The following is a 16,847-nucleotide window of genomic DNA, read 5'->3' on the forward strand; positions in this document are numbered from 1 at the left end:
ATCGACCTGTTCGCGACGGCGACGAACACCAAGTGCCGGAGGTTCGCCAGCAGGTTTCCCCAGACGAGGAGCATGGGCGATGCTTTCTCGTTCCCCTGGGAGGGCCTGTTCCTCTACGCGTTCCCTCCCTTGCCTCTGCTAATCCGGCTCGTCAACCAGCTCAAGAGGTCACGGTGCAGGATGATCCTCGTCGCACCTGCGTGGCCGAGGCAGATATGGTTCCCGGACCTTCTGGACTTGTCAGCGTCCCCGCCGATCAAGCTGCCGGCGGACGCGGATCTACTCTCCAGGGAAGGAGGCGCCATCCTCCACCACGACCCGAAGTCGCTGAACTTGCAGGCCTGGCTCCTGCAGCGCTAGAGTTTGGAGGATACGACATACCGGCCGATTGCAGAGAGGTTCTTGCAAAGGCCAGGGCGTCCTCGACTCTTAAATGCTACGGACACAAATGGAAGAGGTTCTCTGTCTGGTGCCACGCACAGAAGATTAACCCTCTACGGATTACGGCTCCCCAAGTACTGCCGTACCTGCTGACGCTGGCCAAAGCTGGACTGGCACACGCGTCCATCAAGATTCATCTTGCTGCGATCTCCCGATACACCAGAACCACGGGTCGGACGTCCTTGTGGTCTCATCGTCTGGTGAAAGAGTTCATGAAGGGACTATTCAGATCGTTCCCGCCGGTGAAGGCTCCGGCCCCGGCGTGGGAGCTCAACGTGGTGCTGACCAAGCTCATGGGACCTCCGTTCGAGCCTCTGCACTCGGCCCCGTTGAAGTTTCTATCGTGGAAAACAGCTTTTCTTGTGGCCATCACCTCCGCACGACGAGTGGGAGAGATCCAGGCCCTTTCCTGCAAGGCCCCGTACTTGACTTTCCACGACACCAGGGTAGTGCCCAGGACGCACCCCTCCTTCATGCCCAAGGTACCGTCGGACTTCCATCTCAACGAACCCTTGGTGTTACCTGTGTTCTTCCCGTCGCCTTCGTCGCCGGCTGAGAGGACTTTGCACTCGCTGGATGTAGCTAGAGCGCTGAAGTTCTACGTGGACCGCACGAAGGGTTTTCGGAAGACGTCACAACTCTTTGTGAACTTTGGACCTGTCAATCAGGGGAAGGCTCTCTCGAAGGCTTCCATCTCCAGATGGCTCTCCGGCTGTATCATGTACTGTCACCGGTTGGCAAACCGACCGCTGCCTGGCCGTCCGAGAGCCCATTCCACCAGAGCGATCGCAGCTACCACGGCGTTCCTATCTGGTGTGCCCCTGCTGGACATATGCAGGGCTGCTACGTGGAGGTCGACGCACACCTTCATGAAATTCTACTGCGTCGACCGGGATTCCAGGGAGGAGTCCAGGGTCGGCCAAGCAGTGCTGCGCAACCTGTTCGCCTGAGGTGGGCCTGGTGAGGAGGTAAGATGCTTAATGTTGAGTTGATGTGTTGCTTAATGTTGAGCCTTTGCCACCTCCCGTGGTTGTGCATGTGTGTACTGCTATGTATTCTTTATTCATGAGCATGTGAATCCATGCCAGACCCCATGCTGGAGAAGGAACAAGTTACTTACCTGTAACTGTTGTTCTCCAGCATGGGTCTGGCATGGATTCACATGCGAACCCTCCCACCTACCCCTCTGCGGCTCTTCACTTGGTCATACTGCCACTTCACGTGCTTCCAAATCTGAAGATGGCTGCCAGAGGCGGTGCTTAGGTAGAGGGCAGTCATTGGCTGTGGTCAGTATGACGCAGAGACCAGTGATTGGTTATTGCTACGAAAGACAGATCAGAAACGAAACTGATACTGGTTTTTTCTTTACCGAGGATTCCCAGCCTGACGACGGGGAATATTCATGAGCATGTGAATCCATGCCAGACCCATGCTGGAGAACAACAGTTACAGGTAAGTAACTTGTTCCTTCTGTCTCAGGTGGGTTTTCGTCTTGCCCATTCCCTGGTCTCCAGGATATGCCAGCTCAATCAACTTCGGTATTAGCTTGGTGGCTATCCCCATCAGTGATCCCTGCAACTCGTCATCTGTGAACGTCAGTTCATTTTTTACTCTCCATAATTGTTCCAGTTCCACTTTTGTACTGTTTGTGCAATTATCAAGGTTTGCCAGAACTCCTTTCCACTCTCCCCTTGTCACTGAGTGTCTCATAATCTGGACACACTTTTCGTTCGCAGACGCCTCCTTGATCTCATTAACCGACATCGAGTTCGGAGTTGTTGCTTTCATCTCTAGTCGGACATGTTCTTCTGTTAGGTACTGTTTATCAATCGACTTGGTGTTGTGAGGGCCGGGTGTCTGGACAAGTAATCTGCTGCATTATCCCTCCCTGGGTGATATATGAGGGTAACATTGTATTCTGGAGGACCAGCATCCACTTCTATATCCCCGCCAGCGGCTTCGATGATGAACCTACCTGAATGGGGAGGAAGGGTTTGTGCTTAGTGAACACTGTCACCAGCGTCCGATACACAAACAGATGGAAGTGCTTGCAGCCCCATACCACTGCCAGCGCATCCCATTAAATCTGTGAGGACTGCTGTTCAGTGGCAGATAGTGCCCTGCTGGCATATGCCACTGGTCTAACCCCGCCCCTCATGTTCAACTGTGTCAGCACCGCTCCCAGGCCAAATGGATTTGCATCCACCACCAATTCGGACTTTTGGCCAGGCTCCAAAAATGCCATTATGATCTCTGCTGTGAGCGCACTTGTGATTTTGTCAAACACTACTTGTTCTAACGGAGTCCATTGCCATGGGCTCTCCTTCGTCAGATTTCAAAGTGGCTCAGACAATATAGCTAGATCCTTAATGGACCTCCAACAGAAAGTAACCGTTCCCAGAAAACTGCACACCTCTAACATGTTTTTGGGAGGGATGGCACTCTGGATGTCCTTCATCTTTTTAGCAGGATCTGCAAATATACCCCCTCCTTGAAACACAAAGCCGAAGAATTCCAGCCTTGTTTGTAGGAACATACATTTCTCCTTGTGCAACGTTAGGCTCGAAGACTTAATTCTCTCCAGTACTTTCTCTAAGCACTCCAGATGTTCGACCTCCTGTCAGGATTAGTCAGGCGAATACAAAGGCAGCGAATATGGCAAGGGAAATGTGCACACAGGAACAACGACTCATGTATGCTAGAACCCAGGAGTGCAAATAGAGTGTGACATCAAAACCAATATATGAAAAGGGATGTGGGGTAAGCACCTGACCGCGAGGAAAGTCGGCAAGCGCCTTACCCCCAATTGCTGTTACAGGTACTGACAGCGCTAAACCCACGTGGAGGGCAAGCAATGACAGGATCTGTGAACTAACACTCTTGATGGTATTAAATAAGGGAACTAAAGAACTGTACTCACGAGGACGAGATAAACCTCTTGAATGTCAGCTAGCCCACGAATCCTGTTGATGAAACTGGGACCCAGAAAGGCTAGAACAGCAATGGGAGGAAAACTAAATACCTAAGTTGGAATAGTGATTACAAATTAGTGAGGAAAACATAAGCATTCACACAGGAGCTAGCTACAACCGCACACCACACCTAATAATCAAATGGGAAATAAATGCAGAAGTGCAATGGAAAACATGGAATGGATCCCAATAGAAAGTAAGGATCAGGAGCAGGGAAAAACGAAATAACCAATGCAAACTTCTCCCTACCCCTCCAAGGAAAAGACAGGAAGCTAATCTAAGAGGAAGGCTAAGGTATACGGGTTTACAGCAGCAAAGGACAGAGTCAAAGAAATATAGAACACAGACAAACTGGGCTGCATCTAAAAGGGGAAAGCACTGAGAAATGCTGCCTGCAAACAGAGGAAGACAAAAAGGGAATCAAGGGAGCAGAAATCAATTAGCGAATGAATCCGAGATTCAGGGCGGAGGAACAAGAAAACAGGAACTAGGAACTAGGTACAAAGGCAAGGAACAATGAACAAGGGACTAGTCACAACAGGAACACTGCAAACGATGACCAGCGCTGGACTGAAGTAAGACTGAGGCTTTAAAGCTGCTTAACGAGCACATGCCTCAGGTGTGCTGATTGCTGCACCTGCAGCCACAGCTGTTGCCTATCCTCCACCCAACCTTGTCCTGCAAGGGTGGAGGTGGAGCAGTGGGCCAGGCATTCTGGGAAGCATAGTCATTTGGTTAAAGAAGCATGCTGGCTGCCAAAAACCTGGAATGGATCCGGAAGGGAAGTAGCTTGGAAAATAGGGATTTAGCGCTCCCAATTCATCACAGCACCGTAGCATAAGGTTCGGAGGAAAGGTCCAATAGGGAATATACCCCAAATCATGCCCCCAAGTGGTGGGAACGGGAGCGAAGGGAGCGAGTCGTGACAGTGTACCCCCTCCTACGGCCGTCTTCGGGTGCCCGCCACCCGCACGAGACATCTTCTTTCCATGATGGGAGTGCTTTTTCTTTGGAGGTGGCACTGATGGAAATGGTGGCCTGTGGGCAAAGGCAGATGGACTTCCATGATAGGAGTGCTTTGTCTTTGGAGGTGGTACTGATGGAAACGGTGGCTTCTGGTGAGGAAGAGACTCATGGTTCGAAGAAAGGCATGAAGGACTTGCAGGACCTGAAGCAGAGTTAGAAGGTCCAGGAAGCTCAGTCACTGGGAGTGGACCCTTATAAGTCTTTGAGGAGGGAGGCAGGCTGGTGCAACATGCCTTAGACAATAGTAGAAGCCCTGTTAGCCTTTCTGCCGAGAGTGGACATGCGGGAGGTGAGGAAATTGCTGGCTTCAGGAAAGGTTTATGTTCAGCCATTAGAGAAGGTGGCGGCTGAGGTAGAGGTTCAGATTTTCTTCTGTCATCCATCTGGGAAAAGGCTTGTGGTTGAAAGTGACTAAGGTTTGACTGCACATGTTCTACGCCTTGGAGACCTGAAAGTCCAATGGGTTGTACAAGGCTGGTACTCCTGGTGACAGTAGTGTAACCACCTTGTTGCACATGGGATACAACAGCAGGGACGTTTGGCATACTGATAGGAGTGATAGACGCAGTACTTGGTATTTCAGGCACACTCGCAGAAGGAGCAATAACAGACACATTTTGAACTGCAGCAGTCATTCCCTTCCTTTGGCTACTAGCACCCAACTGGTGCTTCTTGGCGGAATTCTGTTGCACAAGTCCTGTAGGTAATACGCCGGTCTGCACCACCCCCTGTGCACACCCAGGTGAGTGGTTCTGACTCAGCACTTGGTCCAGCTTGATGACTCTGAAACGGGAGCTGGCAAAAGTCTCAAACTCTGATGCTGCATTTTTAGGAGGCTCTGATGCTAAAGTGAAGCAGTTGGGAGAATCGTCTTGTGGAATAGGCAGGCATTCTGGTGCTCCTCCTGAAGCAAAAGAAAGGCAAGCTAGACGTTCATTGACAGTAAATGGTTGGGATTCAGGAGGAATCGCTGGAGCAGAAGAAAATACAGCAGGATCTGATGGTGTAGACAGGTATACCTCTGATATTGGCAGCGAGGCTAAGCAGGATACAGGCGTCTCATGAACTGAAGGCAAATACTGAGTATACTCCGGGACTGAAGGCATGCACTTTTGATGGACTACCGGAGGCTCTAAAGCTGAAGGATGATCTGCAGGATGAGTCACTGTAGCTGAAGACAGGCAGGCCAGGGGAAACCTTGAGGCTGAAGGCATGCAAGCTGAAGCAATCTCGGTTGCTGGATACAAACATGTCCAGGTCTTTGGGACTGGCTCTTGAGTAAATGGCAGACATGGCAGCGGTTCATTGGTTGAAGACACGTGTGCCAAAGATGACTGCAGGGCTGTGGATTGGATCATAGAAGAGTCAATGGTTGTAGGAGGACAGACAGAAGTCTCAGAAGTTGACAGACACATTGGTGGCTCAGGAATGGAGGGCACCTTTAGGGCAGTAGACTCCTTGGCACCAGTAACCAAAGACTGAGCTTGCAGTCCCTTTCTTTAGTGGGTGACACAGAGTCTCTTTCTTTGTAGAAGTCAAAATCAACCAGTGGAATCACCATAGTAAAGTCTCTGTTAATCAGGATTTCGTCAATTGTCCATTCCTCTGTTTTAGCTTCTGAAAGAGGCAGATTATCAATCAACAGTTCAGGAATCGCCTGCCGGTTTTTTGGTTCTGTATACTGTGGAATGAGTCCATCAGAACATGAAATCTGTACTGTCTCTGACTGTTGGTATTGATCAGAATTGGCAGAAGGAAGAGTGAACCCAAAGGTAACATCGTTTTCCACATCAGCCTTAACATCTACTTCAGTCTCAGCAGCTGTATCAAGAGCAGGGCCTAAGCCTACTGTAGTGACTGAATCTGTGTATGCCACCATTGTGGATTGTGTTTGGAAATCAGAAGCTTGTATGTGTGCTAGCTCAGAATTATGACAAACTGCTACACAGGAAATTTTAGGTAAAGGAGTGGCTTGTAAATCTTCAGCTAACTGCAATCCCTGACAAACAGCAGAACAATTGTTAGAAACTGTGCCCAGATTAAGCGCTGTGCTAGACGAAAGACCTTCACTCCCAATAAATCTAACATATTGACAAATATCATGGTTTACCAAAGTCTCTGCACTCAGGGGCTGAACAGTGTTCACTTCCTCAACATCAACAGATAAAGTCTGAGGTGTATTCAGTAAAGAGTGCAAGGTTTTATTCTCCTCTTGTAAAGAAATTAATTCTTGTCTTAACTCCTCAAGCTTAGCTCTTACCATGCCCTGCATTAACTGTACATCACTATCAGTAGGCACAGGGGGAGGCATAGTGGCATCAGGGCTGGATCCTGCACTAGCAATCTGGATGTGCACCGATTGTACATTGTCCTCTACTGCTTGCAGGTTCTGTGATTTATAGTTTCTCTTACCAACTTGGTCTGTGTTTCCCTTAAGCAAACTATTGAAATTAGACCTCTTGGCATTAGGGACTACAGTATGTACCTGTGCAAAGGTGTATGCTTTAGACTGAGGGTAGAAAACAGAAGTTATGCAAGGAACCCCTCCATTCTTTATGTTTGTATCATGAAACTGTTCTATCTGAGGTGAAGCACAACTGGAATCATGGGGTTCAACAACAGAGGTACTCTTGTATAATAAGTCTAACAGTGTGTTGTTTTCTGCGGCTAAGGCTTGCGCAGACATAGAATCGGAATCAAAACAAAAGATAGAACTAGGATCAGGCAATGTAGGATGTGCCATCCTATGGGAAAAATACTTTGCACGTAAATGCCCATTCGTGACAAGGAGTTCATTTAAGTCAGGACTAGTGATTTGATTGTCACAGGTAAATGTAGGGGAAGCTTTCTGTACAAACTTGGTAGAGGCCTTGCTGCCTTTCTTTCTTAAACTTGCCATATTCAATGGGAATTTTGGGCTGGTCATTCTGTCAGGATTAGTCAGGCGAATACAAAGGCAGCGAATATGGCAAGGGAAATGTGCACACAGGAACAACGACTCATGTATGCTAGAACCCAGGAGTGCAAATAGAGTGTGACATCAAAACCAATATATGAAAAGGGATGTGGGGTAAGCACCTGACCGCGAGGAAAGTCGGCAAGCGCCTTACCCCCAATTGCTGTTATAGGTACTGACAGCGCTAAACCCACGTGGAGGGCAAGCAATGACAGGATCTGTGAACTAACACTCTTGATGGTATTAAATAAGGGAACTAAAGAACTGTAGTCACGAGGACGAGATAAACCTCTTGAATGTCAGCTAGCCCACGAATCCTGTTGATGAAACTGGGACCCAGAAAGGCTAGAACAGCAATGGGAGGAAAACTAAATACCTAAGTTGGAATAGTGATTACAAATTAGTGAGGAAAACATAAGCATTCACACAGGAGCTAGCTACAACCGCACACCACACCTAATAATAAAATGGGAAATAAATGCAGAAGTGCAATGGAAAACATGGAATGGATCCCAATAGAAAGTAAGGATCAGGAGCAGGGAAAAACGAAATAACCAATGCAAACTTCTCCCTACCCCTCCAAGGGAAAGACAGGAAGCTAATCGAAGAGGAAGGCTAAGGTATACGGGTTTACAGCAGCAAAGGACAGAGTCAAAGAAATATAGAACACAGACAAACTGGGCTGCATCTAAAAGGGGAAAGCACTGAGAAATGCTGCCTGCAAACAGAGGAAGACAAAAAGGGAATCAAGGGAGCAGAAATCAATTAGCGCATGAATCCGAGATTCAGGGCGGAGGAACAAGAAAACAGGAACTAGGAACTAGGTACAAAGGCAAGGAACAAGGGACTAGTCACAACAGGAACACTGCAAAGGATGACCAGCGCTGGACTGAAGTAAGACTGAGGCTTTAAAGCTGCTTAACGAGCACACGCCTCAGGTGTGCTGATTGCTGCACCTGCAGCCACAGCTGTTGCCTATCCTCCACCCAACCTTGTCCTGCAAGGGTGGAGGTGGAGCAGTGGGCCAGGCATTCTGGGAAGCATAGTCATTTGGTTAAAGAAGCATGCTGGCTGCCAAAAACCTGGAATGGATCCGGAAGGGAAGTAGCTTGGAAAATAGGGATTTAGCGCTCCCAATTCATCACAGCACCGTAGCATAAGGTTCGGAGGAAAGGTCCAGTAGGGAATATACCCCAAATCATGCCCCCAAGTGGTGGGAACGGGAGCGGAGGGAGCGAGTCGTGACACCTCCGATCTGACAAACACCAAAATATCATCACTTATTTATGGCCCCTGATATGTCAGCAAGCACCGCTCTCACCGAATTCTGGAACACTTCAGCGGCCGAGGATATTCCAAAACCCAACCGTTTCTAGCGCTAAAGACCCTTGTGGGTCGTGAAAGTCGTGATATATCTGTAGGCAGGACCAGCTGATGATATACTGCATGTAAGTCTAATTTTGAGAAGAACACTGCTTCCTGAGACATTGTCAATCGTTGGCGTGATGTCTCTTTCCCTTTCTCTTTTAATTTCTTTGTTTGTTGGGCACATGTCTAAACAGATTCTGACAGAGTTTGGCTGTTTGGGCTTGTGCACCACCACAATTGGGGAGACCCATGGGGTGGGACCTTCCACTGGCTCAAAGATATCCGTTTGCACCAACATCTCAGGCTGTTGCTCCACCTGCTATCTAAGGTGAAATGGAATGCGACTGTGCTTGAGTACCACAGGCTGAACTGTCTCATCTTTATGTAGACAAATAGGGTCTCCTTTCATCATCCCAATGCCTATGAATACTGCACTGATTTGCGACTGACCATCTTCAATGTAGACTCCAAATACAAAATTCACAATCTTGGGAGCTTCAACTGTCGCACATCCAAGCAGCGTGTCCTCGCTCACATTGGTCACATAGAATGTGTCCTTTATTTTCTCCCCTTCATGATAAACTGAGGTAATAATCATTCCCTCCGAAAGCAGTGGGTTGGTGTGTCCAAACGTGAATTTGCGCACATGTGTGCGCTTCAGTGAAGGGGGTTTGCGTAGGGCTCGATAATGGGACGTTGCTATCACATTAACCAATCCTCCTTTGTCGATGAGAACGGGTGTCTGTGCTATGGATGCGTACTATGCACTTGTGCTGTCTCTTCCTTTTCCTACCAGCTCAATGGAAATGAAGAACACCTCTTCTTCATCCTCACCCCTGGCCGACTGTGCCTCTTCTTCTTTTGCCGGCTCCACCTATGCCACTTTTTGTCTCCTTTTCTGAAATGGTTGTTTTGTCTTTGCTTTGCCCTTCGGTTGTATCGTGGGCACCTGGGCACAACATACCCTATCAAAATTATTCAAGATGCCACACCTCCCACACATGTGACCCTTTGGTGGATAATCCCCTCAGTGTGACAGGTCGTACCCACATTCCGGACATAAGAAAGCAGCATCTGTGCGGTTGTCCTTCTTGAATGTGGCACTTATCTTGAACGACCTGTTCATCGATTGATTACTCACTGTGCACACATGTTCCAACTTTGTCCTTCATCGTGGCTTCCATTTTGGAGGCCCTCACGTCAGCCAGTTCCTGCAATCTGCCTAACTCCAGTATCCTTGCCAACGTGATGCCGGGTTCTCGAAGGAAGGATCTGTCTCCTCATCTTCACTGAGAAACAACCTTGAATCATTTGTTGTCAGACCACTTCTTTTTCATTTTGTAAGGCACATGTAAATGCCAACTGATGGAGCCTGCCATGAAAAGCATTGAGTGTCTCATCTCTCTGTTTGGCAGATCTTATGATGAAATGCTTATAGTCAACATTCACCATGGGGGAGAAATACTCCCTCAACACGGCCGTAGCTGTAGCCTATGAACCGTGATTGAGCAAAGTATTTTAAATATGTTGTATACATCTGGACCTGCAGAATACAGTAGTGTTGATTTCTTTGCATTGTCATTGAATTCTCCTGTGGCATCGAAATACATCTCTAATCTCTTGATCCAAAAATTCCATACGGGCCCCAGACTGGATGGGGGGGCCCGATATATCGAATTCCACTAATGGAGCCAAAAAACCCTGCTGCCTTGGCAGCCTTCCAGACTCTTGGGCACCTTCCACCTCGTCAGCCATTTCTGCTCAGTGATACAGAAAAATGACGCAGCCACAGGAAACGGACAGGCCGTCCACCAGCCTCACAGCAGCCAAATCTGACATTCTCTCAGTGTGTGATATTATTTTTTTTATTTTTACAACATCTGGCAGGCTGAATGCCTCCAACCTTCCCAGAGACACATGAGCACTCCAAAAGGAGCCACAACCTCTCTGTGCTACTGGCAGCTCTCAAGGGCATGTCCCAGACACTATGCAGTGTCAGGACAGGAATTTATTGACGAAGGGCCTTCTGCCGCCACCTACACACCACCAGTGAAGTAGAAACCACTCACCGATAGCGTTCCCGACACCTGGGCACCACGGCGCTCAGTGGGCAGCCGCTCTGCTGCACTTGCGCACACCTCAAACAATCGTTGCCGGGTTTGGAGCGGGTCAAGCACATCCACTATGTGCGCCTGACCTCCTTGTTGCCATTGTTGGGTTCTGGGGGACTAATTTTGCACGCCCAGGCCCCAGATGATAAAAAGGCACGAGTACAGGTGTGCTAGTATCGGGCACCGCTCGTGCACTAACTGTGTGCCAAACGTGATGCCCCTTTTGTTACTCAGGCGTACTGCCGTAGCCAAACCGGCCCGTTTTAAAGAGACTACATCATCCACCATCGAAGACCTATTCTGTCCCCCTTCCATGCCCGGCTTCCTCCTTGCCACCAGCAACTCCCTGTACACTCAATAGAAATGGAAGGAGAGGCTCTGCTCCTCCTCGTTTCCATGACGCACACTTTTTTAAAATCAGAATCTACTGACTCCATGCTATAGCAGTCCATGTTTTCACTCATTTTACTGGCTCTGACCACCCCAGGCATTCTGCCCAAAGTGCTAATATCTATAATGCTGCCTGCTTTTGGCTAAACCAGTTGGTATTGATGTTCGTCTTGAGTTAAAACTGTTACCACCCTGTATGGTGCTCAGAACACAGCATTATACTTTAAACATCCAAGCCATCTACAGCATCAATCACAATCCCTGGCCTGGGCAACTCTTGAGCCAAACTTCCACAGGTAGCAGGAAACTTGCAATAATGGCTGCCAGGCTCGCACTTTATTTTGTAAAGGGTGAGACCGGCTAGAGTCAGCAGCTGGTGTTGAGACCATTCGAAAAGGTGGTGCATGCCTTTGAAATATGCAATGTGACGGATGTCACAGGGTTGCATTTGAATGATGTAATCCGGATGCACTAACACAAGGGGCCTGATTTACAAAAACATTGCACAGTGGCGCAGTCCCAGAAGAAAACACTTTGTAAACCAGGGCCAATATGTCTGAAGAAGGAATAAAACCAATGTGAAAGCAGGCGAGGAATCCACGTTCCATAATTATGATTGTGTGTACATTGGAATTTAAGTTATGTTTTCCACATAAACACTATGCAGGAACGATGCCATAGACCTTAATAATTTGTTGAAGTAAGGAGCTGAAGGAAGTCCAAACAGAATGCAAGTGAATGCACACTCCCTTACTGTGAGATCGACCTAGAGAAACCTATAATGTTGACTGCAAACATCAGCCGTCAAATATACATCCTGCAGATCCAGTTTAATTAACACAATATTTGGGAGGAGGTTCTCTCAGAGTAAGTCAATTTTTTTCTATTTAGGGATGCCTTTACCCTGACTAAAATAGCAAAGTAAGGTTAAACAAGTTCAGCCAATCACTAGAGATGTGAGCAAGGGCCAATGAAATGTACTGTGCATACCACCCTTGGGATTTCTCTGCCATAGCCCTTAGCCAGTGGCCTCCTCCCTTGGCACCCCTTGGCACTTCCCTCCCGGGCCCCCACCAGCACTTGCCCATACCTTGCTCCCTCCCCCGCCCTTCCCTATCGCCTGCACTTCTCTTCAATGTACTTGCACGGCCGAATGCCACAAGGCCTAGTAGGACTACAATTGTATAATTACTGTTTTTGCCATTGTTAATGACTCCCCTTGTTCCCCCTCACTTTGCCTTGTGGCGTCTGGAAACACTGTTGCATTGTATAGGCGCCTAACAAATGCTCAATGAAGATACAGCTCTGTAGCTAAGTAGGAAGGAGAGCACATTACTTTATTACTGAGTGTTTTTTTAACCAACACTGTCAGCAATTAGGTGTAACATTTGATGATTGAAATGCAGGGGATGTGTATTTGTTATGTAGATGGAAAGTCTGACATAGCGATGTCACTACTACTCATTGCGCCTAGAAGTAAACAAACAGAAAAGGTGAAGGTCATGCCCAGAGACTTGTATTGTCAGCCTCACGGATTAATCGCACCCAGACCCAGCATGTGGGTGTTTAACAGACAGTGCATTAAGTGCTAGCAATCCCTGCTCGTGTCTGAAATATTCTCATAAGGACACATTTTGAGGGCGTCTTTGAGGTTTTCCAATTGTCGATACAAGATAAGAGAAGAACAGTAGTTGTCCTTATTTTAATGTCTGAGTATTCTCAGGATATATGTTCTCTATGGGCTATCGCAGGAGCCATTCATGCTGAATGTCGCATTGACGGCAGCCATGATCCACTGGATGCAAAGGCTGTACTTGTATAGGAACCTTCTCCCACTGAGGGAGGGTTCAGGGATTTTGCCATATGAGTAATCTTGCAGCTTTTTGTGAAAGGATGTCATGCCTTATAGTGTGTTGGGTGCAACCTCCTAAACATCAACCTGAGAAGAGACAGGACATTTTTCATCCTTGCTTCTATCATTAGACTTTAGGGCGTGAAAGATTGTGTGAAAAGAGAGGTTGCCATAGAGTGAGATGCGCTTCCCATTGCTGGATAATTGGTTGATTGGCCTTCGCCATTGACGAGCATCCGTAGGTCAGCCACATGCTGTTCTGATAGCCACAGATTATCAGCAATATTTTCTAAATGAAATAAAGGGTGGTGGTGGTGTTGAAGGCGGAATAGGGCACTGCATCTCTCATATCGTATTGAAAATTAGCATAAAGTGAGACGGACACTACAGAAGATTGATGTGTGGAGCAACACCCACACTTGATATTATGGTTCAGAAAGTGAAGCGCAGTTATGTGGTGGGATCATTTAGCAAAATGCTATCCTAAAGTTTGCAGGGGAGCTCCCACATGATTAACCAAATTAAGAGAAAGAGAATTACACCTCTAGCGCCAAGATGCACGCATGCCAAGGCACATTCGTTGAGGCCCCGCGTGCCTGCAAACTGACGTTCACCTGCAGGTCCCGGAAGTGGCAGGCTCAGGTGCACAAGAAAAGGCAAGGATGGACATGCCAAAGTAATTCTCTCGCACAGGCCAAGCAGAGACAGGCTGAGGTTATGAGGAGAACGATGCCCAAGGGCCTGGAGGCAGCTTTACGTGTTGGTGGATCAGGGAGTGATAATGGTTAGGTTTGTTTTCAGCAGGGTATTTATTGAGCACAGACCTAGCTTCAGGAAACAACTGAGCGCTTTACAGTCGGCGGGGGTGGTTAGGAAAGCAGAGAAGTGAGTGGGGTGGGGAGCTAAGAACAGGGGAGGGAGATAGCAGGCAACTTGTCAGCAAGGGATCTCGAAACAATCTTGGGGGAAACGGTAGGGATCGCATCACCCAGTCACAGGTAGGGTGGGGAGTGGATGGCTTGGGGAGTGGTGAGGAGTTGTGATGTATCCACGAACATGATGGGATCCTGGCCACTGTGTGTTTGTGGATTTTTTTTTATCACTAGTAGATATTCGGTGAAAAAGGAATTATGCTCTGGGAGCCTTCCTGTCTTCATTGAACAGATTGTGAACAGACCATACAATAATTGTATGCAAAACTGTTAACAATGTGTTTGTCTGATGTTATCCCGACATTCGTGTTAGATGTGTCGAAAAGAAGCAGGTGTATCTAGCCACCCCCACCACCGCCATCCAATATCTTTGTAGTTGAGTGTACATACAGTCTGAATTGAATGTTTAGAACAATTGCTGGTACTCACCCGCAGTGTCTTGCGGCTCCCTTTGTGTGGGGATAGCCAGTCAGTCATGGGGCCTCATTACGACTTTGGAGGCAGCCATGCCTTTAATAAGGGCATGGCTGCTTCCAAAATCGGGTCCGGGTTCCCTGAATGGGGAAATACCGGACCATTCCGAGTATGGAGGGACCGGTATTTCCTCCTTCAGGGAACCCAGGCCCGGTCCTTCCCCATTCCCATACGAGCCCCCATAGGGCTCAATGGGAATGGGGAGGGAGCTAACAGACCCATTACAAACGGGCCCATTGTTAGCTCCCTGGTCCCCTCGTGGGACCCGCTCTGGACGTCTGGATAAACCAGACGTCCAGAGCGAGTCCCGCGAGGGGACCTCGTAATAGGGCAGAGTGGGTTTACTGGCACCGGCACCATTACCGGCGCCGTTAAACCCATTCCGCACTTCTTGTAATGAGGCCCATGGTCTTTTCATCGAAAAGTTTGTAACAAAAAGAAAATGCATCAAAAGTTTTCCATCGAAATGTTTCCCAGCGAATGCATTTTTTGTAAAAAAAAAATAATTGGCCGTCACCCCCCAAATCCCCTGTTTTTTACCAATAATACAAACCCACCCCAAACAAAATTAACCCTTAAACCCACACATACATTTGATGGTAAAAATGTTGTTGCAAAACGCTTGATGGAATTCATTTCGTTGTTAACTATTTCGTTCGAAATGCCAGATATCGCCTATTCATGCCCGGGACTGCCTCAGATGAATGAAGGCGGGTTGAGTGCTCATAGGTGCACAGGGTGTAAAGTTCAAGGTGCACATTTCAATGGGGTTAAAACAAGACCAAGCAGGGGAGTTGCTAGGTCTGGAAAAGACCCGGGGCTAAGCTGATGTCGGAACTGTCGGGACTGGGGGCTAGCTAGGCTTCTGGCTGTAGCTCCTGAGATTCTATCCGGGGATACAACCAAAAGATCAGGGGCTATAGCCCCCTTAGCCCCCCCCAGCAACGCCCCTGAGACCAAGAGAAGCCATTTTGCTTTGATGTTCAGTGGAGGCTGTTGTTAAGTTTGTACACAAATGTTCTCAGTACTGTTTCTCTATTGAAAGATGTTTCTAATGGTGATATTTCTGCCCCCAGGAAGTCGGAGCACCCAAGGAGGACCTGAGCTTTGAGCAATTCCATCTGTTTTATAAGAAGCTCATGTACGAGCAGCAGAAAACGGTAAGAATACCACGAGCTGTGAGTGTGCGTGGCGGGGCGGGGCGAGGGGGGGTGGAGGTGGAGGGGGCAGGGAGCAGAGGTGGTGGATTCAAGGCACATCCCAAGATGTGACCGAGAATCACAGTAGATCTGCCAGATTCGGGGAAGAATCGGCATGTAGTGGTCCGCTGGAGTAAAAGTGTTAGAGCTGCATTCTTATGGTTTGTGGGTGCCCCGACAACCTCAAAAAACTGTCTCTGAGCCAGTGCCCCACAAGAAATGCTGGAAATGGAAAACATTTATTGGGGGGAACTGTCACTTCTTGGGAGGGGCGGGGCTTTTGGAAGGAGAGGGCGGGGCTAAGGGGTGTGGCCCCAGGCCAGGTTGCCAACACAGTATCTGTCTATAGAACCCAATCCTGACGATTTGCATAAAAGCAAAGAGAATTATGGGAACAACATAATGTCCACAATTTTAAATGTTAAACATGTCTTACATTAAGAAAACCTTTTAAGGGAATAATAGACTCTTCTGTTTTGATTGGTCACAATATTCACCCTAATAAAGAGATGTCTGTAAAATGCAGGACACATACACCAGTTTCAACAGCCAACAACACACTGTATGTGAGTCTTCGGCAGTTCCTGTATGCCGGCACCAGTACAGTCCAGTACACTACTGCATGTTCTGAACGCTCATTGAAGAATGGGTTGCGTAGTGGGAGCAGCCTGCAGTACAACGAGCAGACTGCTTTCAGAGGACTCCGCATGAGGGTCAGGATTTGCAAGAGTCGTGTCTGGGACCTGTGCCGTGTCTGTGACCCCCTGGATCTGAAGGACAGAGCGGGGCTCCAGCAACACATTTTTTGCCGGAGTGCCGTTCCGGCCCATTTCCTGCGCTGCCCACAAGTAAGCTTCTGGTGCAATGTCAACTGCCAACAGCCTGTAGGCTGATGCGCGGTAGGGAGAGATTAACACACTGCCCAAAAAATACATGCATGGAAGCCGTCTGCCTGCTAAAGTATGGCAGAAAGCACCTGTCTCTCAAAGGTTAACTCTCACCAAATGAGATATATGGCTCGTAGTTTGCCGTCACTTTAACTTTAGGGTGCTTTCATAAATGAAATAAGCAGGAAGGCCGGCGTGCATTATGTGCTCAGAAGGGTCACAGGCTTGAATATCCGTCA

General features: G+C 48.1%; 1 protein-coding gene across 2 annotated transcripts in view; it reads left to right on the forward strand.

Moving 5' to 3' along the window:
* The window catches only part of PLCG2 (phospholipase C gamma 2), a 953,330-nt gene that overhangs the window by 505,858 nt on the left and 430,625 nt on the right, over positions 1–16,847 (forward strand). For both annotated transcript variants that reach the window (XM_069638435.1, XM_069638443.1), the window contains exon 7: positions 15,599–15,682. In XM_069638435.1, coding sequence (XP_069494536.1) covers positions 15,599–15,682 — 84 coding nt within the window. The remainder of the gene's footprint in view (positions 1–15,598; positions 15,683–16,847) is intronic.

The sequence above is a fragment of the Ambystoma mexicanum genome, chromosome 1q, assembly GCF_040938575.1.
Source record: "Ambystoma mexicanum isolate Mex_15411 chromosome 1q, UKY_AmexF1_1, whole genome shotgun sequence".
In the NCBI taxonomy this organism is placed as follows: Eukaryota; Metazoa; Chordata; class Amphibia; order Caudata; family Ambystomatidae; genus Ambystoma; species Ambystoma mexicanum.